Source organism: Montipora capricornis, chromosome 8, assembly GCF_036669925.1.
Source record: "Montipora capricornis isolate CH-2021 chromosome 8, ASM3666992v2, whole genome shotgun sequence".
NCBI classification, from domain to species: Eukaryota; Metazoa; Cnidaria; class Anthozoa; order Scleractinia; family Acroporidae; genus Montipora; species Montipora capricornis.
In genome coordinates, this window is record NC_090890.1 from 35,785,960 (window position 1) to 35,811,398 (window position 25,439).

At 39.9% G+C, this 25,439-nt stretch overlaps 2 protein-coding genes across 2 annotated transcripts in view; both read left to right on the forward strand.

Annotated features, from left to right (window-relative positions):
• The first annotated feature begins 1,875 nt into the window (after window positions 1-1,875).
• Window positions 1,876-17,653, forward strand: LOC138014547 (uncharacterized). Its single transcript, XM_068861658.1, has 7 exons — window positions 1,876-3,713; window positions 9,325-9,378; window positions 12,455-12,732; window positions 13,112-13,240; window positions 14,140-14,264; window positions 14,739-15,781; window positions 16,511-17,653. The coding sequence occupies exons 1-7, from the start codon at window positions 2,069-2,071 to the stop codon at window positions 16,675-16,677; spliced, it is 3,441 nt and encodes a 1,146-aa protein (XP_068717759.1). The 5' UTR covers window positions 1,876-2,068; the 3' UTR covers window positions 16,678-17,653.
• A 3,960-nt stretch (window positions 17,654-21,613) lies between these two features.
• LOC138059470 (radial spoke head 10 homolog B-like) overlaps window positions 21,614-25,439 on the forward strand; it is a 3,899-nt gene continuing 73 nt past the window's right edge. Inside the window, exons 1-3 of the mRNA XM_068905092.1 lie at window positions 21,614-21,860; window positions 23,083-23,211; window positions 24,364-25,439. The exon at window positions 24,364-25,439 is cut by the window's right edge and continues 73 nt beyond it. Of these exons, the coding sequence (XP_068761193.1) occupies window positions 21,673-21,860; window positions 23,083-23,211; window positions 24,364-24,487 (441 nt within the window). The 5' untranslated portion in view covers window positions 21,614-21,672 and the 3' untranslated portion in view covers window positions 24,488-25,439. The remainder of the gene's footprint in view (window positions 21,861-23,082; window positions 23,212-24,363) is intronic.

Below are 25,439 nucleotides of genomic sequence, written 5' to 3' on the forward strand. Positions count from 1 at the left end.
ACTTCGCCGGTCAGATCACGGCCTTAGTCAGGGAACGATTTCCCTTGAGCGCTTGTGTATTTATGCGAACGAGTGCACCAGGAAGCGAAAAGATTCACACCCTATGCAGCACTTTATCAGTCCCGAACCCGCGCAATTTATCTCTCAGCTCAAGAACAAATCAAAGCAAAGAAATATTTGAATAACCTGGAACCAATGCAGATAAAGGCCGTAGGCGTGGGAACGAGGCAGCCTTGTCCACTAAAGGCCGATAAGTCGGCGCTGTCATTCGACATACTAAATCTTGCTAAGACCTCAAGATTTTATGACTTTTGCTTCATTGATCATCATATAACTCCCCATATATCTTCAAATGCGGTTAATAATTAAGCCAGTTTCATTTTCCACTCGCTAACCGTTTCTAAGGTAGCAGTTCTTCTCCTTTAAGTCTGTTTGTCTTTTTGCTATGGTAACCCTCGGTGATTGTTCTTTTACACAAAAATTTGGTTTTAGTCTGCGAGTTATAAAGGTAAATTGAATCAACCACCTTGAGAAAGATTTGTGAGCTGACGTGTTCGGGATTTAACCCTCCACCAGAGTGAACAGTTTCTTTCGAAAGTAACCCGTTTCTTTGTCTTCTTTCCGTTCTTTTACATACCCAGTGCCAAAACTTTGAAATGATCTTCCTTTAGACATAGCATCTAAGAACACTGTCGCTGGCTTTAAAGCGGCCTGAAGACGTATTTGTTTTTTTTCGCCCCTAAGGGGTTCCTCATTTAAAAGAGTAACGTCTAGTCGTTAGACGGTAAAATCTGTAAATGTCATGCACCCTCCGAGTGGAAAAGGCTATTAAGGCTCTTAGCAAGCCTGGTGCATTAGGAGTGTTTTGCTTTAATTTATCCGATTTAGAAAGAGTAACCAGTTTAATTCTGGGGAATAAGTAAGGCGATAATCTACTCTAATCCAACTCTTTAAAAGCAGATAAACTGATTTGTCTAAAAGAATGGAGCAATGTTTAGTCGCAAATGGGTTATCAGTTAAGTCGGATTTTTGCCAGTTTCTCAAATTCTCTGTGGTAATTATTTCCTTGCCATTTCTCATGATCATCTCTGAATTTTGACAGTTTTATTAGGTTGTTTTCTTGGCTTTACAAGGTGACAGTAAAATATTGTGATATTAGATTTGCGGGGGTTTTACAAATTAAAATTTTAACCAAACTCTCGCCATTTAAGACATGTCAGACATGCAATTATGGTCTTGTGATCTCTATGCGAAATCTTCCGAGGTCATTCATGCCAGCGCCTGCAAATACCATTCGAAAATTTTCACATGCAATCACCATATGAAGACCTTTTTAGCTGAACGACACCGCTTGTTCAGAAGAACATAAAGGCAAGGTTTTTGATTCACGAATTTTGAGTTCATTTTTACGGAATCAAAAGTCACTTAAACCTTTGCAGAAAACAAACATTTATCCCACTAATAAATTATGCTATGAGAAACCTCTTTCGGATTACGACGATTATCTGCACGCTTTGAAACATCCGATTATATAAAATGAAGTGGGAAAAACCCATGCACATTTCCAAAGCCAAGTTAAAAGAAATTAGGATTTTCATTGCGGTCTGCTAATCAGTGAGACTGAAGACAGCGTTCATCATTGATAATGCAGAAATCTATTCGTTGGGATTTTTTTCAGCAGTTTTTTCAATGTTTCAGACACTTGTTGTCTGAACGGTGTATAATTAGTTTTCGTTTAATTCAGAATTTAAAACTGACAGGTTGTTTCAGGAAAATTCGAGATAGGCTAATGCTTGCACGTACTGTCTTTTTGGAGTCTTTGCAGGTCTTGTCGTAGATTAATTATGTAAATCCACTAACGTCACAATAGTGAATAATTTACATAGATTACACCAACACCATGGCGGATGCGAAATCGCATTCATTCAATGTACTCGACGTGAAATTTCGCTTTAGGAAAGCAATAGCGTGCCGATCTAGTTTCACCGGCATGTGATTGTCAGAAGGACATTCTGAACAGCACGATGAAACCTTGAAAAGAAACAGAACTGGACAGGAAGACGAAAAAATGGCGTCGTCAGATGCCGAGCGCAGTTGTCGGGGCGCGCAAAACAATGGAACTTCACCGCATGTTTTTCCCGGTGAAGCATCAGCGATCGCGGAAGGAGAGGTTTTGATTGAAAGCGAATTCCTAGAACTAAATAGCCAACTTCACTACTCGAAAACAGTTCATATTTTATTGACGGAAGAGTTTGTTTTTGTCAAAGAAATAAGGGACAGGAGAGACTCCGAGGTGTACAGCTTGTTGCAGCACGACTCTGGCAAAATTGTCTCTAAATTTCTCCGCTCCGAAGTGGCTATTGAAGTCTGCCACGACTGCGCTTTCACTTTCAAAGCTAAGTGGAGCAAGGATTCGTCGGTTTGGAAGACTTACGAGCTTTGTGGCAGGGAGGAGGTATGGCCTAAATGGCTGCGGAGTTTTAACGTTGACGAAGCCCAAGGTCTGACAATGAGTTCCTCTAATTCGATCGGGAGCGACTCTGACTCCGATGATTGCAGTGATGATGAAGAAGGCGACGATCTTCAAATGATTCCAGAGTATGCGTTGACTCTATCGGTGGATCGCACGATTTCTACCTGGTCCGTGTCTATGTTAAACCCGAGAAGAGTTCGGCGACTTGCGATCACCCAATTTCATCAACCTACACTTCCATCGCTCGAAAGCTCGCGAAATGACAGCGATCTGGAGGATATGTTCGATAGCTTAAACACTGGATCGATATACAGATCAAATTCCCACCCAAACATATCCCTTGCTAAGCCTTTTCGATGTCCGTCTTTGCCAAACGTTTGTGATTTAGGAAACGTTCGTTTAGACGCTGATTTGAGGTTTAACTCGTGTAGAACTCGTGGTCAAAGCACCGAAGACCATTTAACTCGAGATGGTGAAAATTCAGATCAAAATATAGCACTTGCAACCTTGCAACAGAGGGTTGAGAATTTGCGGGCTCACCCATCCAATCTTAATTTTGTTAGAAATAGTAAAGGGGATGATGGTGATTGGGTGCAAATGACCCCACCCAAACACCATCGTAAACATTCCCTATGTCTGGCCATAGGTAACGAAGCTAACAGAATACCCATGCCATCAGACTTCAGCACCAAATGTATTCGACAAAGTCGTGTTTCATTCAAGCAAGAATCCATTAAAGAGAATGGAGGGGTCCTGCATAGTCCACTTGCTAAAACAAAAGAGTCTCGTCTGAGCCCAAAGAGGTGTTTGGCAAGGAGATCTGACTCATTACCAGCTTCTAAAAGACCTGACCTCAGTTGTGATGCTCGGTCCAACTCCGTCAGTGAAAACAAGTCAGTTGCAGCACGGCGCTTAGAATTTAAAGATGACATGGCTTTTGCATTGACCGAGGGTAATGAGCTCCCTCGTAAAGAAAAGATCAAACGGTTCTGGTCAGTGTTGTACAAGAAGAGACCGAAGTTAAAGATGCAAATAACAGAATCTAATGACTCATGCAAAGACAGTGATATGGCTGTTAGAACTGACAATGGGAATTCATTAAGTGTTCAAGGGTTTGATTTGCATAATGGTGTTGTGGCTGTAGGGCGCCGTGGTGGATTCAGTGATAGTTTTGCAGCAGTTAGAAGCTTGGCATCAACCAAGGAAGAAGAAGCCACAGTGACTGTTCAGAGCAAACAAGGTAAGTAAAAAGTTGAATGCTGTACACAGATTAATTCCTAATGTCTCATTATCTTGTGTATTTGCAGTATTAGACTTACGTGTAACTGTGTGACAAGTAAACCTCCACTTGCCCAGTAAAAAGTGTGCACAGTTATCTCTCGTAGGCAGAGGAATTAGTCTTCATGAATTATGATGTTGACTGATGTTTTTCTAACCGATCATAATAGTGAATAAGTTTCGTGATTTAAAAAGAACTTATTAACCCTGGACTCTTTGCTCAGTTATAAATAACAATATTTCTATATTCATACTCATTTTCATAATTTTATGTTTGTTGACTTACCTCTCTTACAGTTGAGTTTTAATTTTTTAAAACAGCAAATAAATTGTTATTCTTAAATGATATTTATATTAAATTACGCCATTGATATCCTATTAAGCCAAAGGTGAAGGCAAATTCAGTTATATGGCTAGATGTCACTTTTGCAAATAATTTATTTCAATATTGAAAACTTGCTGTTTGAACTATCATGTATTGACTCACTGAGATCAGTGCAGTGTTGATTCAAAGTGACCAAATCCAGTTTTGAAAAAAAAAAAAACAGGAAAATTAAAACATATGGCTTCCATACAGCATGCATCAAGCTTGCCTTTCTGTCAGCCAAAATATTACTTTTCCTTGATTTTTAAGCTATCACTATTTACAAACTCGCCATTGTAATATCAGAGTCAATATCGTTTCTCCAACAACAGTGAATTTTTTATAAGGTTGCCTTTAAACAACTGAATTTGATCGAAAGGTTTGTTCTTGTTGTGGCAGTCATGGACATGAGACATTTTCAATAAGTGAGGCTTTTTTGCATTTTACTCTACGGAGACACTTGAGGTAGAATCAAAAGATCAATATCTAGGATTAAGTCATAAGTGTTGTGACACCTATCACATTTCAAATCCATTTTCTGCTCTCTCTCTGTTCATACAATGATAAGTTTGAGTAGTTCTGAAAAGCGACACAAGTCCGTGGAAAATCCAACATCTGTGCACATTGTGCGCAGGGAGGGGTAGGGAGTGGAGAAAGGCGTTGTTAGGATTAAAATGAACAGTTTTAAACTAATAGATGTTTTAATTTGACAATCTGTGCCATACATTCTGACCTGCATTGAAACCAAAATACATTTACATGCAATAGTTATTGAAAATGATTGGTTACTCTATTGTGTGGCATACTGGAGATATCAGCCTTGTTTGTTAACAAGATGCCTTTGGTATGTGCTATTAAATTTTCCTGAAATGACTTTTGTTTATGTAAACAGTCAGTGTTAAATAATATTATCATGACCATGATAATATGTTTTTATAGTACAATAATATTTTTATGCACACAGCGTTATTTAAATTATGTCCATTTATTTATTTGAGCCCTTAACTAGGGGCAAAATGTCTTCTCAAAACTGTAATTATTACAGTTTTGTTATCACATTCTGAGGGGCCCTTTAGGTTTCTAAAGTTATGTATATTATTGCTAGGCTCAAAAGATGTCTTTGTGTGGTGATCATTCTAAAATGTTGCTGGAGAGCATGTTTACAGCAATCTTTCCAGTTTTGGTGACATTTTTTTAATCAGAGATACTGTATCGCTCAAGTTTATGACATTTTTGTTTTGATGAAATTTTTCCTCTATGCAAAAAAACTTTGCTCCATGAAAGTATTATGTAACAGTTGTTATGTTGTTCTAAGTTCACTGTCAATATTTTTGGTCTATCTTTGGCCGAAGATATTCGTTTCTAAAATTAAATTAGAATTTAATTGATTGGTTGAAATGAAACCATATTATGATCTATTATTTTTGTCTTTTTATCTGTAAATTATGTAACATTGTATTGATGACTAACCTTGGCTTGATGTGGGACCGTGCAAATAGACATTTTTTCCAATCATTTTAACATGATTAAAAATGTAATCAGTCAAGTTCGTCGCGGTGTAGGAATTTACATCTAACCTTGTTTTTACTACTGGTAAGTTGTCTTTTGCCTACAACTTTTAGCAAAAATGTTCTCCATCAAAACATTATAATATACTTGCAACAAAGGGCTGTTGAATAATATTCACTACACACCAAAAGATGTTCGGTATAATATTTCAGTAAATCAAAGACTACTTTGTGATGAATTGCCGATAAAATTGTAGATTTCCGCTACAGGAAGATTCTGATTGTTATTGCAGTTTTAGCTGTTCCGGTGGTTGTGAATGAATTTTTGTTGGTTTTCTTTAGAGGAAGTCTCGAACTGCAGGAAAGTTGTCTCAAATTGCAAAATCTTGGCTGTTTCCCAAGTTGTTATCAAACTTTTGGTGTTACATGTATGTAGTCTTGTTTTTGAGGAAGTTCGGTTTGTCGGGCTCTAAATAGACGGAAACCTGTCTGTAAATTCAGGAAATCCTGTCCTTCCTTTGTGCAGTGATTGCATTATAATATTGAATGTGTACATAATTTTGCGCACGTGCTTATGCCTGCGTCAAGCCCGTTTTCACGGTGAAATAAGCGTGCTTATGCCTGCGCTTGTGTTTGCGTGACTAGTGAAAACGAGGCAGTGACTGGCGTCATAATTTTGTCACAAGAAGAATTTTAAAATTGTCTTTTCATGCATTCTATGCTACCCGAAAGTAGCGGCCCGTTTTTCCTGTAAAATCCGAAAGTAACAGCTCTACTTTTCGGAATTCTACGGATACTGTAAATTGACTTTTTTATTTTTATTTTTCGATTTATAAATCCATAAATCTGTGTTATGCTTAAGGACGTTCGCGCGAAAATGCATGACGTGTCATGTAAATTTGCGTGCGCTGTAAGGATGCGCAGTGGCAATGGGCGTGAACGTCTTTAAATGATGTCATGAACGCCAGAATCTTACTTATTTATAAAACGTGAAGGTGTCGGATGAGCACAAAGGCGGGCCAGACGGAATGCAAGCAATTTAATATTCCTTGTTTTTCAAGCACATTTCCCCGCCTTCCCTAAAAGAAATAAATTGCCCGAAGTTAACGTAAAGTAAAGCAGACTTGCTTCACTCCGAGTTTGTTAAAAGCGTTGCTTTGTTGAGGAAAATTTTCAAGAGAGTTCTTCCATAAAAAAAACCGGCAGTTTTGTAGAAAAAAGCTTTCACTGTGTCGTTTTTTGTCTTGATCAGACGAAATCGTGACCGGATGTACTTTATCGGGTGTTAATTAGAGTTGTATGTCGGTCATACTTTGAAAGATGTGTCGACGATGCCATTAGAGTTAGCTATGAAAACAAATACTGTAAAAATAAGAGCCGCCGTTAGGTATAAAAAGCCCTTCAAACCGAAACCGAAGGGTATTATTCGACGTTTAAAAAGATGTTTTCCAGCTTAAGGAGTCGTAAATAGTTGTGTCGAACTGTAAGCTAGCTCTGTTTTTGGTCTAAGTGTGCGGTGTTCATCGACGATGAAGAAAGTCTTTGCTCTAAGTCATCCCTCGGCGGGACTTTATCGTTCTCCTTCAAAAGTAATTAAGTCTTTCATTTCTTTGGATGACCAAAAAGGTAAGCCAATGATTTTCTTATTGAATGTGTACAGTAATTTTCTCTGCAAAGTTGGCAACACTCTACAAGTATGACTATTAATATTATAAATCTGTTTGCGTTAAGGACTTTGATTTAATGTTGACTTGGACGTGTGTGTGTTTTGTGACATATTACCAAACTTCATAATTACCGCCGAGTCGGCATGTCGTCATTTTTAAGCAGATTGAAGGTTTTTAAGTTTGCTCGATTTATAAGCAATCTGCAGTAGTGGAATTTTAATCTTGTGGTTTTCAAAAATGACAGAAAATGTACACTTCTACGACTTTGACGCCAATTGCACCACTACCTCAGTTCCGGCGTATATAAAATACCGTAACCGGCAAACTGCCATTAACCGCAGCATCGCCGCGTAATCGGCGAAAAGCGGGAATAAGACAAAAAGGATAATAGGGCCGTTTATAAGAGAGAAAATAAGCCGCGGCTTACGTAAGAAGCGAACACCCCGTATAAATGGTACAAAATCTACGTTCACGGCTTTCTCAAGCCGCAACTTATCCTGGCCTTGGAGTTTATACTCGTATAAATAGTTCCTTTCGCGTATTATTTACGCCGCGGCCAGAGTAAGCTGCGGCCTATTTTCTCTTGTATAAACGGCCCTATTGAGGCCCTTGTTTCTTTATTAGTGAAATTATTCGATACCCCTACAGCATAAGTGGCCGGCTCGGCGTGATGTCTGCAAAAAAGCTTATGGTGTATGTATGTGGCCAACTAAGCAGAAACAGGCACAAGTCAAAAAGGGACTTGCAACTTTTATAAAGCCATGCTGACATTACCAGTGTATTTGAAATAAGTTAGAAAGATCACCGCAGTTGGGTATACAACTTTTGTTGTTGCAAGCAATTGTGAGAAACGACGACTGCCACGGCAAGGTCAACCCCACGACACAATAACGCCATTTGTTAAGCCTGGTTTTCACTGAAGACTCAATCCAGAGCGCAACCATAAATGCAAGCTCAAGAGGTTCGTGTCAAGTGAAAACTAGCCATAACGTGCAAAGCACGAGCACACGACACAGAGGCAAAGATTCAGTATCTCCACTTTCTCTCTTACAACGCGGCGCTGCGAGTGGAATCTGTAAAGGCTCGTTTTCATTGGACGAATGTCTTCACACAACGCAAGCACAAGGGAAAGAAAAAAAACTGATTCTCGCGCTTGTGCTTATGCTTGCGTCAGGCACGTTTTCACGGTGAAATAAGCGCTCTTGCTTGCGCTTGCACTAGTGAAAAGAGCTTAAAAAATCGTTCTGCACGTGCGGCACGCATGTTAGCGGATAATTTTGCGGTACATTGCATAACATCGACGTGAAATCGCCAAATTTTAGGTTTTGCCACGACAGCGTGAGCAAGCGTGAGCATAAAAATGTTTTATCTCATTTTTCCCAGTATTACGTCAACATCCATTTACTTTATATATGTACATAGTAGCAATCCAATGTAAAGTCTCATTGTACCTGAAGATGGCTGGGTTTGCCCAGCCGAAATATAGTACACTACAAATTAATCAAATCTACGTTATATCGGCTCTTGCGCAAAATATTTAGTTTCTCAACTTGTAAGTGCGCCGATCAGATCAAGCCACTGATCTAACGTACACCGACAGGAAGATTGTCCACTGTTGCATGCTTCATTCCAAGTCCAAATCCATTTGATAGGAAATATTCATGCAACTGGATGGAAAAGACAGATCCTGTTAAATGTTTCTTTTTGGACAGTTAGTTATACAAATATTAAAAAGAAGACCGATAATAAGTTATCTTTGCTAATATGGAGTACACAAAGAAGGGTTTTAGGTAAACGTAGCAACTTCAACAGAATTTACGGTCCAAAGTCAAGCGGAATTGTAATCGAGACCACGGAAAACAAAGTCAATTTGTTGATCAGTGGATATGATTCGCTTTTCAATCCAGCCATGCGACGCGAGTGAGCCACGCCACGCGAGTAAGCCGCGCGACACGGGTCTCTGCCTAACGCAGTGTAGACAACAAGGAAAATGAGAAAGTGGTATATGAACCATTCTAATGTCTATTTTCATAGATACGTTATCTGCTGACCAAACGCCTCTTGGAAAGTCTCATATCTCGCACTTTGGTAAGTAATACACTTTGTGTTTTCATTTAAGCTTTCGGGCTTGTTGTGTTTCTGCAACTTTAATTTTGCATTCGCGGTGCAAGTTGCAAGGAAATGCGCGCGTAATCGCCGACGCACAGAAACTTGCGGGCTTTGTCGGTTCCTCTTTGTCGGTGCGCATACTCCCTAGGGACTTAGCCTAAATCAGATTTCCGCTTTCTGTCCTTAAGTAGGGGCTGGATTGTATCTGCAAGAAGCGTTCTTTCTTCGTTTGTACACATCATCAAATTCATGGTGGCAAATTAAGTCGTTTAGGGATAATTTCTCAAAATTGCACTGGATATATCTGTTCAAAGCGACGCCGATTTGGTCTGCACTCTCCAGTGTACCCGTATACGTAAGTTTAGACCCAGTGCTTCGCAGGGTCCTAATTGTTTGTTGATGTGTAAATTATAACTTCCTTCGTTTTAAGTTCCTCTTTATGTAATTTTTTTTATCCTAATACTATGAACGTACTCAGTTGGGGCCCCATGTTATTGCGCTATGAATGAAACGTACGCATCCTTCAGTTGTCACAGCTGAATTGCTCTAGGGCTTGTACCGGAATAAATATGGGTAAGTCCAAAATTTTGCATCGGAAGTTAAACTCGATTACAATGGAGTGTGATCTCATTTTTTGCTTTTACTTTCCTATGCCATTGTAGCTTTGTTCATCTCTTTTTAATGGCATAAGTTCTTGTCCTTGGCCGGGGTAAATTCAGCTGTAAATTAGATGACGCGCGTTCACTTAGTAATTCGCTCGATTTATGCATTTAAAGCTTTCCTGAATCTGCTGTTGCATACGACGGTTGATCAGAAACCTCAGAGTAATCTCCTTTGTATTCCCCCCTTCGGTGGTAAAGCTTGAGTAGAGTATCGCCATCAAGTAACAAGTTAAGTGACAAGGAAAAGGGCTTAGGTCTGTCTTAATTGAGGAATAATCTCTATGCTCTCCATCTTCAGTCATTTTTGTCACCTAGTTTTCGGGAAAAAAATTAATTCTTTTCTTTATCGATACAACACTGATAAACCGGATTAAAGGCATACTGAGTTTTCCTTGTTTTAACCTGAGTATAATTCGGCCTCTGTTCTCATTCGTGACTACGGAGACTTCGAGAAAATTTGTCCTAAAATTTGCCAATATATAGTGACCTTTAAATTCAATTTACGAACCGATAGAACATCCACTGCTGACTGTCATTCAACATGCCGAAATTCCTAATGGCTGATTGAAAGTTTGTCTCGGACTCCTCGTGTGCGTCGTCTTGCACTGGAACATCACCTAATATATTTTCCTCGACCTGTGAAACAATGAATTCATACATTTGTCCCCTCATACCCCGCTCTTTGGTCGTCGTTTATTTAATTTTTGTTTTAATGATTATTTTTTAACATTCTGTGACTTAAACTTTAAATTTTGGACAATACACTTCAGGAGCTTCACTGCATGCGACGAACAATTACGAAAGTTTTCCATACCATCACGCCATTTAGCGTGCAGAGTTCCTTTTTTTTGTTTTTTTTTTTCTACAGAGTCAAATTCTAACCACCTTTTAGAATAATACACAATGTGGTTTTAAAATGGACTGTCTGGCGATTTCTGCCTGCAGCGTTTTTTTTTTTAATGTTTTGTGGTTATAGTTTCACAAGAATCAATTTTATTAAAGCCCGGGAAAACAGCATTTGCAGTTCAACATCCTTTCGATTTTGTTGGATGAACGTCATTGAGATACCGATTAGTGCGCAAGCGCATACCCAACAGTGTTGAAAGATGGTAAAGACTTGTTTCCATATCTCAAGTCTTTACCTTGAAAGATGGGGTAAAAACTGCGTCAACTTCATTCAACTTCGAAGCGAAAACAAAAGAAATGTCGAATGGTTGTTGAAGCAAAGTTTAAACGCATTTCAACTCGTTCAACTTCGATTCAACATGTTTCAGGACGGTTGAAAGCGGGGAGGAAACCGTTTCAACATCGCTTTTCAACAAAATCGAACGGATCAGTGTTGAAGCAAATGTTGAAGCCGGTTACATTTAGTGCTACAAGTCTAAGAAAAAGTTATCCCACGAATTTTCCCGGGCGGCGACAACGAAGAACCTTGAGAATTTGCAGTCCATTTCCATCTTTGCCATGCGCACCAACACATACGTGGCCGTAAACTGGCTACTTCTTTGTTTTTGTTTCTTCGCCGTTTCATGGTGACACCAAAATGTTGTGACGACACCAAACGACTTTGTAAAGCGACAGTATTGCATTACCAAAAACATCAACACGAAAATTCTTCTTGTTAGATTTCATTTGATTGATCGCTCTTCACGCACGATTCTATCTGTGTGACGAACATTATGAAGACTTCCTGCCTACTGTACGCATTTCATTGGAGTAACTTGTGATGGGAATTTCAGCTCGGTAGCTTTCAAATGATATTCGATGCGTTAAAATTTCACCCCCTGAATCAAACGGATAGTGTTGCCGCAAAGGAAAACTGCTTTCAGCTGTAATTTCAGTAATTACACTCAAAAGAATTCGTCTCTTTCCATTTAATAGTCAATGAATGGGACTGTTTAGTTTATTATTTCTTTGGTAAATGACATAACATCGAACGAAAAACGGAGGCAGAAATGTTGATTCTACATTCTGAAGACATGATGTACGAAAAATATGACTAGAACGTACCAAAGGGAGCTCTAGAAATCAAGACTAGGCTCCTTTCCCTGACCAGGGACGAGGGACTTGAATGACGCTGTGCTCCCATTAAGGGGCCGCTCAGAGCGAGTGGTTACAGAGCTTAGTGCTGTGTAACCACTCCCATTCAATCCGAAATATTTCGACTCCAATCGAGCTAAATTGTTACCCTCTAGTCATATTTTTTTGTACAAAACGAGAAACGTTCATTTCTGTTATCTGCTGTCATCTTTGCCGAAGTTGGGGAGAAAAGCAAGGAGACACTTCGTGACGCTTAATCAAACTCTCGTGCATCTAATTAGGGGCACTTTTGGTCACATCTGCTTTGACGGTGCGGCCTTACGTCATTCTACACTTTGTTCTCAAATTTACAGGAAGCATGCGAAAGAAAGGACTGGTTAAGAAAATACTTTCACCGATCTTCAAAACCAGCACCCAGCAGGGAGAAATAAGCAACCAGGTCTCGAGTCCAGTAGGAGAGGTTCCCCAGTACCCTGACAGTTCGGATGGCTATCTTCCAGGCCTTTCTCAGCGGCTCGTTGACATCGATGCGTCGCTGTTTGCGCGGGAAATCACCCTTATTGACAAAGAATTGTTCATCCGGATTCCTTGGCCCGAGCTGTCCAAGTGTGGCTGGATGACAAAGGACAAGGTAGGAAACATACATCACCTAGTTCTGAGACCATTTCTCCCTCAAGAGTTGAAGTGACGGGCCGGAGGGTGGGCCTGGGAACCTTGAGAGTTCTTCAACCTCGTTTATGACAACGATGTTTCTCTTTTTTATTCGGCTTTCTGACATGAAAAAAAAAATCCGCTTTGCAGTTTCTCTTTGATTTAAAACCAATTCACAGAGAAGAATCTCGCAAAGACTGCGCTGTCTCACGAGAAGAAGGCAGACGCGGAAAATCGCGCTCAAATTTTAGTATTTCTGATTCTCCGCTTAAACGCGGTGTAAAATCTACTGAGGACCTTTTCTTGTGTCAAGCACCTGGATTTAATGTCGCTTGCACTTCTCGATCTTCTCTTTTCAGTATGTGAGTTCTCCCAATGTGATGGCCATGGTGGAGTTTTTCAACCGCGTTGCTCTTTTAGCGGCGTCGGAAGTTTTATCCCAGGATACAGCTAGCGGTAGAGCGCGAGCGATATCAAAGGTCATACAGGTAAGCAGGCTGAATCCACGGAAAAACAAGCTGAGCTATTCTATCTTTTGCCCTTGATGAACCCTTGCTTTTTACTTCTCTGTGAAAGGAAACTTCCAGGGAGATTTGACATTGCGTTTACATCAAACTCAGTTTACAGTAGCATAGCAATTCTTTTATTCTGGCTTGTGTCTTTTCTTCGAGAAGTTGGTCGCTTTGTGTAGCTAACAAGCGGGAAATTAGCTAAAACGTTTCCTTGATTTTTGGCAAATCGCAAATTTAGACCTGACGCTTGCCATTTGTGGCAAGAGAAGTCTCTATTATTTGTTCGTGCTCTTCGCTACGATAAAAGTGCCGGCAAATAAAAGACGCGCAATTTAGGGAGAGAGACGCGAACTCCGTTTCGAATGTAGCGCGCTATCTTCAGAGATTTCCTAAACTACCGATCGGTGACTTCTTGTCCCGCGTTCGTACCGATCCGGGACTTGTAAGGCATTGGAAACCAAGGTGACAATCGAAGCGCAGCGGGTCTCAGGTCCAGGAAAAATGCATGGCTCAGAAAAATGAGCAATTTCCAATAAAGCGTCCAGATGTGAATTTCCCGAACCCGGGAAGGGCTTAAAAATTAACTTATCATGCAGAACCTGTTTAAGAGGCCTTAACACTTTTTCGAGAATGGTTAGCAGCTATTTACAAATATGGTTACACCAAAATAAAATAAAAAACACTCTGTACCCATGACAAATCGAGATAATCGATGTCAAGTAGCTTTACAAAAGAAAACGACCTCTAACATTAATTACATGGATAAAATACACAGCAGTGCGTATAAACGATCTGTTGCCTTTTTATAGCGAAGTTCACACCTGAATAAGTTGGCATTGAAATCGTCTTTTTTGTCTTGTGTGTTCTCTTCTCAGATTGCCGACAAATGTCACCTATTGGGAAACTTCAATTCTCTCAAGGCTCTATTGGCTGGTCTCCAGTGCACCCCGGTCTACAGACTAAAAGAATCGTGGAAAGAAGTACCTTCAAAGAGAAAAAAGTAAGCAGTGATACTTTGGTAACGGCGTAACGTAACGGCGAACCGTTGAATACAAGAAAGTTTTAACTTGAAGTAAACAGTCCCAAAAACTTTGCCGTTCTGGTGATAAGCAAACACACTTTGAAAAGATCATGAAAAAAGGAAAGACATTGTAATTTTTTTTAATCAAAATAGCATAAGACGCTTGTGATTCTAGGGGATCAAAGCTGCACCAAAGCTGTCGAGCATTCTTCAGTTTTCGATGAAGAAATTGTTCCTTTATTAGCTGATTTAAGAATTCATTTAAGACGTATTTATTTTAGAGGGCATTTTGAATCTTACTGGAATCGATCTTTATGTTAAATTCTAATTTTTTAGAGTTCTGCACATAAGCTCGATTTGAATTACGACTCCCCTAAAAACGACTGTGTGAGAGGCTAGTCGATGACTGGCAGTATTAGGGGTGTTAATCTCGTCGTTTGTTATTTTTTGCAGGAAGTTTCGCGACTTGTCTATACTCATGGGCGAGAGTGATAACTTTATGTTATACCGCACTGAACTGTCCAACTGTTTAGAGAATGGCCCATGTTTGCCTTTCCTTGGGAACTTTTTAACTGAAATTGCACAGACTTACACTTACTTGTCTTGCTCAAGGAAAAAGCCACTGAAAAACGGTAAGGCTTCTCCTTTGCTGAGGCGCAACAATGACAAGATTGACTCTACAGATGGCGGCGCCATAAATGGCAAAATCACGAGAAGTAATGGAATAAGTGTGGTTAATGGAGGCATTCATCTCAATGGCGATTCAACCCTGCGTGACGCGCGTGACAGAGAAAATCTCACCCAGGAAGGCAATGGCAAGCGTAACGCAAAGGTCAAACGGACTCCGTCACGCAGTAAACTTTTTCGACTTCATAGCCGTCCAAATGGGACTGCCAGCGACGTTTCGTTGAATCGACGTGGAAACAATTGTGCTGAAGTTCTGGACATTTCCGACGGAAACTTGCGAAAAAGGCTAAATTCAAGTTCTGATTCTGTGATCACAAGTTCAAGCTCACTAAATGAGAATTCCACACCTCGTTCAAACTCGCGCACGTCATGTAGGCCCCCGCTCTTTAGGAGGCTTTCGGAGACGTCGCCGAATCAAAACGGTTCTTCGTTTTCGCTCAAGACGCCGAAACGGCGATTGTCGGAGACTAAATCCAGCGAAACTCGGCGCTCGTTTCTCAAGGGATTTATCCGAAGAACACCGAGCAGTCAATCGGTGAAGGAGGGCAGAGTATCGCAGGATCCATCGTCAGAGCAGCTTACGATGAGTCTTAGCACTCTGTCTATGAGTGAGAGCTCGAATCATGTGAAATCATTTGTCGACAGGCTTGCAAAGTCTCAGAGCAGTCCGTCAGTCAAGGAAGATGTGATAAGGGGTAGACTCTCTCCCGAGTTCAAGCCAAGCTCCAAGATCGAGGTCAATCGTTTGTCCAGTCGCAATTTATTGGCTGAAGATGCACCGCGTGGAAGTGTTAGCGAACTACTATCAGGTTAGTAACTTCAAGTTTGAATAATCAAAACAATTTGCGAAATGCACGAGAAACAGTTGCATTGTTAGTTGCATAGCACAGTTGCTTACCGAGTTTCGGAGCTGGGGGTTGTTATTTATGTAGGTAAAGCTTTTAACAGCTCGAAAAACGAAACCTGAACAGAGTGAGAGCCGTAAGAGAAGGAAGCCTCCATTTCTTGTAAAGTATAACTTACAACCAGAAGGAAAAAACAGTTTGCAACGTGTTCGAAAATCGTTCAAAAAAAGGGGCTCTATCAGAAAAAAAAAGAGTTTGGGAATCGAGTATTTTCACTTTCAAGAATCCCGGGCGCTGCCATCTTAAATATTTGTGACACGTTACGGTTGCTCTGTAGTTCTGACGCAAAGATCTTTTGTTTCGTAATAAGAGGATAACCGTAACACTTCACAATTACTGAAGATGACGAGGCCTGGGGAATTTGATTTTTCATTGACACCAGCTTTAAATGGGCCATTTCCGAGTTGCTGTCTGTCACGATTTCGAAGTTAGCCTTGGTGCTCAGTTATTGAAAGGGAAATGAGTTTGATTTGCATGCGAATACACAACTTATTTCCATTTGAATGGTTGTGCTCCAGGACTCGCTTTGAAACTGAAGCATGCATCAACTCGGAAATGGGCTATTGAACTTATTCTCAAGACTAGTACTACGTATTCATTTTTCTGGAGTCTCATAACTTTTCACTTTTTCAGGGACAGAAAGGCAATTGTGGGGTTACCAGATCGCTTCCATCCAGTACAACTTCGTGAGCCGCCCGTTCGTGCGACACTTCCTTCTAAACGCTCCATTCAACTCCGAGGAAGAAAATTACAGACTGTCCCTGAAACGAGAAACCCCCAGCAAGAAAGCTAACACCTGATTGGAAAACAACTCCCGGAAGAACGTCACCATAGCAACTCAGATGTTCTACTTTTCTCTATTGTGTGGCATCTTTCTTTCTCCGACCACTTCTCCATCTTGAGAGAGCTGTTCCACCAGATTCCTCTCCTTTGATTGTTCTCGTCTTTCCCTTGAACCTTGGAATTAAGTTGTTTTTCTTGGAGGGGGCGGGGAGGAGATGTGCTTCGCTCGAGCGAATGAGAACAACTTCAGAATCGCTAGTTACGAATGAATCAACGGCAATCTTTCTTCTTGTCGTTTTGAGATTATAATGTTAAAAAGAAGACGCTAGTTAATTCAATTGTACATATTTGTATATAAAGTATTATAAATTCTGTATATTTATGCCCTGTAGAGTATTTTTAATTTAATTTATTTCATTTGCGACTTTTTCTCGTTAGTTTTTCGAGCTTATGGCGCTGTTTTCAATTTCAAGTTTGTTAACTTGTCACCCATGTTGTTAAAGATAAAGTTGCTGTTGAATGATTCCGTTGTCGTAGAAGCCCAAAATCTGATGATTTCAAGTTGGGTTTTTTTTTTTCAGTGAATGGAAAAGAGTGCGATGGCATCTGGCAAAGCCGTTGCCCTTTCTAAAATTCCGTCAAAGAATTGTACAAGTTAGTTCGCTCAAAGCTCTGTCTCGTACATACAAAAATTCAAACACCAAAGGTAACCTCCAGAAATCTCTTCAGTTAAATAATAAATCCATTCGAGTTAATTGTATTCGTCAAGTCAAGATATTTAATTTCCAAAGGAAGATTTCCCTTGCAAGTCTTAGAAACGAGAATTGTCATATTTTGTCAAAGAAGCTTTTAATCCTTGGACTTGTGGTTCTTTAAACTCTTTATTGCGCATGCGTTCGTAGAAATTATATCAATCTATTTAAGAATATCACAGAAACTGTTCAAAGCAAAATTAAATCTTATTAAAATTTGCCAAGATGGCGCTCACCTGAACCTGTTTTGATTATTCTTGACCACGGATCCGAGCACGGCGGCTTATGGCAAACCCTTGTGTATTACAAAAATCTCAATGCTCATGGCTTATAAGACGCGTTATGTTCAAGACGTAGTCATGCAATGGGTTTCTCCCCCTTTAAAAGGCTTAAAGTGCTACTATGATCAAAAAGTCACTTTCTTTTTGTTTGCTTAAAACTTGACTGGCAAGTGTAAGTGTAAGTGTTTGAGTGTAAGTATTGGATTTCACGGTTCACCATTACTCACGTCCAAAACTGACCGACTGGACCTCAGAGGGTTGGATCTAGGGAAAAGAGACGTCATTTACTTACTAGCTTAAAATTTCAGCGTGTAAACACAGCTTATGATATCTGCAAACTACGAGTTTAAAAGCCTGAATGCCCGAAACTCCCGTGCTGCATATTAATTCAGCCGCGTCCACACGCATTGCATTCTGAAACTATTGAGCCTTTGACGTCATTTTCTCCTCGATCCAGCTCTCTCAAGATTTTAATTTTAATATTAGTAATGGCGGACCATTAATTAGGAAAATTCCAGTTAAAAGAAACAAGCGACTTTTGAATTAAGGCTTAAAACTTGGGTCAACAATCAGTGCTGGGTTAGTTAACATAGTTTTGAAATCCAAAGCAAAAAAGATTTGATTTAATTATCATAGTTAAAGTACCACTTTAAAATTGGAGATTTTACTAAGAGCGCTTTCGTTTTGTCAGTCTCTTTGATAATCCCTCGCACTCTTCTGGAGGAGTAATATTAGGGACTTTAAGATACACCGACTACGGACTACTGTTGGACGCGTGTTCCCCAAGTCTGGAGCTCTGGATCGAGTGCAGGGCTGATGGCGCGAAAATACGAAGTTCAGTTAACCGGAATAGGCGTATCGCTAATGTTTCTTGGTAGAGAATTCCATTCACGGGCGGCCGCACTCTTAAAACTACATTGGCCCATAGTTGACTTGGCTCTCATACCGTCAATTAGCGAGCTATCTCTGAAATTACGATCATGTAGCTCATAGCGTTTGACTAAGTATCCTTTCAGTTGGCGTGGGCAGTCTATGTCGTTAAAGATTTTGTACACAAGTTGTAATTTCATGAACCGTCTTCTGCTGCTTAAAGATAGCAGCGTTAGTTTCGATCGCATGAATTGTGTACAAGTCTTGCGATTTGCGCATAGCTTGGTTTTGAAGACGCTCGAGGTGCAAGGCATTTTGTATTCCACAGTCACCCCAGACTATGCAACCATAATCCATAATAGGCCTTTTGCAACTAACGATCACATAGTACAAAATCCGCCATGATGGAGGGCAAGCTCATTATTATTCCCCCACCGGGACATTAAAACAAAGGCAAGTCAAGCTTGACTGGTTCAGGTCTCTTTGTTTTAAGGTCCCTGAGTGGGGGAATAATAATGAGCTTGCCCTCCATCATGGCGGATTTTGTATCATGCCTATTGGTAAGATCGTTTGCTCATATGTCGTACGTAGCACTTTCCAGCCGAGGTACTTAGATACCCTGTTCAACAGTTCCAGTCTGGGATAAACTCTTGGAGATATTACCATCGTGTGAGGTCGAGTTGAGTAGGGAGCTAGGCACAAAATATCGCTAAAAGAGTGGGAGACCACAAAAACATGTCCGTCCGCCATCTTCGTACTTGCAATACTTTAATGTTTCCAACCCTTTTTATTTTTTCCCCATTTTCATTTCCTGCTTTGCTTTTTCGTTTGTCAATTAATTAATGAAAACAGTTAATCGGTATTTTAAAAGTACAAGACTTAGGAAACCTGACAAATTAAAGTTTACAAGAAACCTGTGATGGTCAGCTGTGCTAAGACTGGGATGGTCCTACATTTGGAAAAACAACATCGCACCTTCGTGAATAATCCATCTGAATAGATGTAAATATTCGTAATGCCAGAAGCTCATCGAGGAGACCCTCTATATACACTAATTCCTTAAGTCAACCCTTTCCCGAGTAAATTTGTTTTTAAAAAATTACTTTTAATTTATTTTTAGGAAAAGGTTTTTCCCGCGCATATTTCCCTTGAGGCTGAGATAGTTTTGTTTTGATTGGCTTTACAACAGTAGGCGTGCTGAATCTCCCAAGGGAGACGTTCTATAAATAGATCTACTCGGGAAAGAGTTGACAACTAGGCCAAGTACTGGAGATGGAGGCTCCCTAGATCCCTTTGATCAGCTCCTGGTAATGCTTATCTCAACACTTGCTTATAGAATGCGTTCGGAAGTCCTCGGTATAAATCAACGGCAAACTGCACGGCAAACGTCCAAATAATATTTTTATTCCGAAAAGAAAAAACAACTCAAGCAAGCGAAAAAAGGCTTCAAAACAAGCAGGCGCTACCCCATCTTTGATTTGCCGAAAGTTCACGCGAAAAATGGCGCGTGCGTCGCGCCCATCAAATTCAGGCCTTCAAAAAGGTGAAAAAAGGCGCTGAACTAACTCTTAAAAGTCCTTCTCAACATGAGAAGTACGCTAGTGAGGATGTTTTGAGAGAAACGTAAAATTTATCCAAAGTTACCGAAGCCCTCCACTTAAGGACGTTCGCGCCAATTGTTTCTGCGCATCCTTACTGCGCACGCAAATGCACTCGCCACGTCATACACGAGCGCGCGCGCTAAGAAATAAAATGAGAAATGACAGGACAAAAGGCCATTGCTATAGCTTTGCCTGGATTTAACGGTCTTGGACGTTCGGTGACCCCTATTTTTCTTTCCAGAAACGGATTTTATTTACAATTATGTCCACGTTGTCCAAAAATGAACAAAAAATCAATGTGGGAAGTTAAAAAAATTTCAAGATTTCTGCTCACGGACATCAAATCCTGCCATCTTGCGGCTGCAAGGCGCGTGAAACTGTGGTCGCTAAATGCGAACTTGATCTTTAAGGAACCTCACCAGTTGACTAAATTCACTTAATAAGTCCACTTAAAGAATATTTGGCAGAGAAGATTTCACTTCAAAGATTTAATTGCTATATATTTGGGTTTACAGACACTGGCCTCACTCGCTAACGAAGGCCGATTTTGTCACATTTTGAGTGTTTTTCCGGGCATGTTCTCTCCAAAACGAAGTCGGTGGCCCCCCATTTTTTTTACATTTCTGACATGACTAACTCATCATCTTACAGTGGTAAAAGTTTCAGAAAAAAATCAATGTTGAAAAAATTTCGCGCGAACGTCCTTAAATTAAACATCGTTGGTTTCCGAAACGACAAAAAATGCTCTAAAATAAAAACTCTCACGTTCGGGGCGTGCAGGGCATTTTTGTTTGTAATTTTTTCTGAACCGTTTTCTCCCTTGTGTACGTCGTCTTTGCTTTAGCTCTCCCTAATCATTAAACATTGAAAACGTTCAATTTTGTTGTCATTTTGTTCTTTTATTCATCTTTGTATCGGGACGCAGATTCGGGAATGCGCGACTTTCGGCGAAATGCGAACAATAGATGTTATCCCTGAATATCCTTTACAAACCGGAATTTTTTGACAGGAAGGAAATGAATTTATAGCAGTTCGGATAGTAACCGTAACGGGGAGGGAAGTAACAATTCGTTGAAACTTAAGCTGGCCGTTTGAATTACCAAAAGGCCATGACTCCTTTGATATCCTGCTGCAAGATAAATCTGAAGCTACCAGCAATAACAGCAGTCATGTCAAGAGAGAAAAAAACGAAAGAAATTAGACGTATTTCATCAAAACAATATGCCACTCGATCAAGCCCCTTTACTTTATTTATGAAAATATTACAGTCTTTCACGTACAGATGTTATTGCAAAAATAGTAAAGAAATTGATACCATACGTTGAAAAATCTGAAAAGGAGAACTAATGATCACGAACTATCTATGGAAATCTAGGGCTTGCAATTTTTGACATCACGACTAAAACACGTGCCCATTCGTAATTACGTCATAGGGTCATGCAACGGACCGGAAAAAGTCACGAAATATAAAAGATATAAGAGTTGCCAAAGGCATTTCAGGACGAAAGATGGGTCTGTGTTTGTCCGTGGAGAGCAATGACCGTGAAGACATAAAGCGTTATGATGGGCAAAGCTGCCTTTGCTTCAAGCATGGAGAAGGAACGTATCTTTATGAAAATGGTGATATGTACAGGGGAGAATGGAGATGGAACAAGAAGCATGGTCACGGCGTTTACACGCACAAAAACGGAGAAATGTGAGTAATGTAACGTTTTAAGCCGTGTGAACAAGCGCGTGTTACTTCTCAATTATTTATTTTTTCATAAATGCAATACCATGTTGGCAAGCACACCCATAAAGTTCACAAAGATAAATTACTGATTAGCGATTTTGACCTTTGTCACAGTACAAGAACTTCATTCTAGCAACGACATTTGAGCATTTCCTCATCGATCAAGATCTTTTCCCTTTATTGATTTATTCCGTTCAGATTTTACTGCATTTTGATGTTAGAAGTTGGCAGTAAAGAGAACATATTATCATGGCTAAACTGGTATTTATACGACACTGACTTCCGGTCGACATTGCCAGCTGACACCTTTCTGTTTTTAATACCTTGGTTTTAATTTCCTGTACCTTGTAAAGCATACGCGAATAATTTGTCAATCAACCATGGATGTGTAAAGAGCTCTGAAAAATCTGTATTGTGAAAGACCGTTATAAAATTTAAGGACAATCTGCGGGTGAGCTTTTACAAGAATTTGTTTTATTTTCTTGGGTTTAGATATAAAATCCTCTTTTATTTTCCCGGAAAAAAAAAACTCTTCTTTTTACTCTCTGCATTGCTGTCCCTGTTGATCGCCATGTTTGGTGATCATCGCAGTCTGCTGGGATGAATAGGGGGTTTAAGCAAAGACGACGGTTTCGGTAGCGACAACAGTCAACACCACAAAGCAAGAATATTATTGGCACGAATTTCCGTGCATTTCTTCGCCGTACTCAGACACTCCACAAACATGAAATCACCCAATTTTAGGTTTTGGCGATAACGTGAGTATACAACAATGGTTGCGGTGGCATTCAGAGAGTTACTGACTAGTGTTAAATCAAGTTCTATTGTTCATTGCTCCCCCAGGGATTCAAAACACCAGAGTGTTAACACTTGAGTAGTGTCAACACCAGCGTCACACTCTGTTACAGTGCCTGCAACCAATGAACTATTCATTTTCTATTTTTACTTTAAAAACGGTGGTACCCATCCAGTTACAGGATAGTTCGCTTGTATTGTACAAGGTGAACAAGACGGAATAATCGCGAAATACTTGCGATAGCGCTAAGTGCTAGCCGTGTTTGGAGTGACATTTTCGTTGGAGTTGCCGTTTTCTTTGCAAGAGCAAAAGCACGGGGACGCAGAAACTCCTGTGCGTCTTCTCGTTTTAAGTGTGGCACCTAGTTAATTGAATATCTCTCTTGAACAGAAAACAAGGATTCTTTTACCGCGATGAATATATCGGAAGAGAACCTGGAGAGTTCTTTGCTGTTACAAGATGCTCGTGTTGGAGAGGCTGCGCGCCTTCGCAACCACTCCTCAGCGAAGAAGAGAAAAGGTACAGAAGCACAGGGGAGGGAATTATTTTGCTCTCTCTAAGCTTAGTCATTTCCCAGAAATTTTAGACTACGAGTAATCCCGCTTTCGCCGCTTAGATAGAAGACAGGCACGAAAACAAAAATGGCCTCCTGAAATCTCGATTCGAAAAAGAGAATGCGATTCGCCCTTCCCAATTTCGTCCGCTTTTGTTTTGAGTTCGCTTTTGTTTTGGTCAGCTCCAAGAACAAGGACACTGGCCACTTCCAACTTATGCGTAGTCGTAGTGAAGGTGGCCAGAGTCCGTGTTCTTGGTGCTGACCAAAAGAAAAGGGGATTCAGGGGACGAGATTGTCTCCTCCTCAAATCCAGATTTTTCTTGTGCTGGTGGTATACTCCTCGCGCTCGCAATACAGAGGCGAAACGGAAAGAGAAACTGCTTGTAGTTCGCAGAATTTTCTCCTTCGGGAGTTAGGCTGAGAAAACGCCCCGGGAACGCCCGAGACCCCCTCTCTATTCATTGAGCTAAATTTCATAAATGTTTTTGCAATTGTTCGTTTGTTTGTTTGTTGTTTTATGTAATTTACTCCGCAAATCGTATATATTAGGGTTGATAGAATCTGCTGTAGAATTAACAAAAATTGTGAAAAAAGGAAAAATGTTGGTAAACTAATAACAAGCCCCTTAATTTTCAAGTTTAAAACTATTAATTTTTTTTTAGATAAGAGTTAACTTCAACAGAGAGAGACAAATTAAAGCTAATGTGAAAAAAGCTTTGCAGTAATTGATAGGATAAGAATTAATAATGAGAAACATAACAGTGGTAAAGTTCTTTTTCAAATAGTTGTTTAACGCTAGTTCAGTTTTGGCGTATAGAACGGATAGGAATATCATGTCAATAATAACTTTTCTTCGGTTTGCCCTTTGTAAGAGATGTAGGGAAAGCTTTTTTTCAGACGTAAGATACGCGCTTTCTAAGAATCCTCATAAACAGCGATGCCCTACAGTAAATCGTAGTTAGAGCGAGTATTGCTTGTCATGTCTGCGACACTTTTGTACACGGAAATTTTGGTTTTGTAACTTGTAAAATGAAAGATCATGACTCGTCAAAACAGGTTCCCTTCCCCTTCATTAAATTAACGAATCATGTTATTTCGTGGACTCGCTTTTGCAGGAACATGGAGAAATTAGAGGCAGCTAGGCAAAGGCAAGCAGAGAGGGAGAAAGAAAGGGAACAACGAAAGCTGCGTAGAGACGAAATCCGAAAAAAATACAACCTCCCTGAAGCAAGAATGTGATGCCAGCATCGCGCAAAGTGAGAAGAAACCGAAACGTCATCAAGGAAGTCAAGAGGGCAAAAGATCTTAAGGGTTGGATCACGTTGTCGCTAGTGTGCTAGCCGAAATGTATAGTAGTGCTCCAAGAAACCTTACAGGTGTCCTAAGGCGTCTGGTTTACCCGCTAAAAAATTTAATTTAATCCTCAGAAAGTTCATTATACAGGCAAATGCTGAAGGCTGTCGGTACTTTGCGTCAGCGGTTATGTGAGCAACACAAGTAGCTAGCACAAAAGAAATAGAGATTTCTGAGATATATTGTATTTATCACGTCTATGACAATAAGAAACTTTACTAGTTGTTTGAGAAGATTTCAATGAAAGGATTTCCTCAGTTATTTATATGATGTATCCAGCTATTTCTGACTAATTGTCTCTATGTCACGCAGCACTACACTCAGCCCTTTGCAAGAGTTCCAGTTCAAGTTTATTTCTTTCTTAAAAGAAGGCAGACACAAGGGGTTCGAGCGACACATCCCAGCGAGATTAAAAACGTAATTGTTCGGCTTCCAGACTAAAGCCTTTAAAAACATTTTACATCTTAGTTTTTAAAGGTATTCACGGTCTGGAAGCCGAAAGCTCACGTTTTAAATTTTTCTTAACCAGAGAGCGCTTTTTTACATGAATATGTTTCCAAAACCTGGTTACTCTTCTACTTTTAATAGTTACATTTTCCTTTAAATCTTTGTCAAACATACCAATTTTGGGGAAATCAGTTTTAATTTGTTTTTGATAACGTCTAAAAATTACACAGTTGGATTTCTTAGTATTTAAAGTTAAGTTATTGGAGGTTAGCCAGTCAATTACATTAGAAAGTCATTTCTAACGTTCTCAAGTTTTTATCAGAAAATGTTATTTTCATCGGCAAAGAGAAAGAAATTTAGCTTACTGGAGCAATTATTAATGTTATTTACA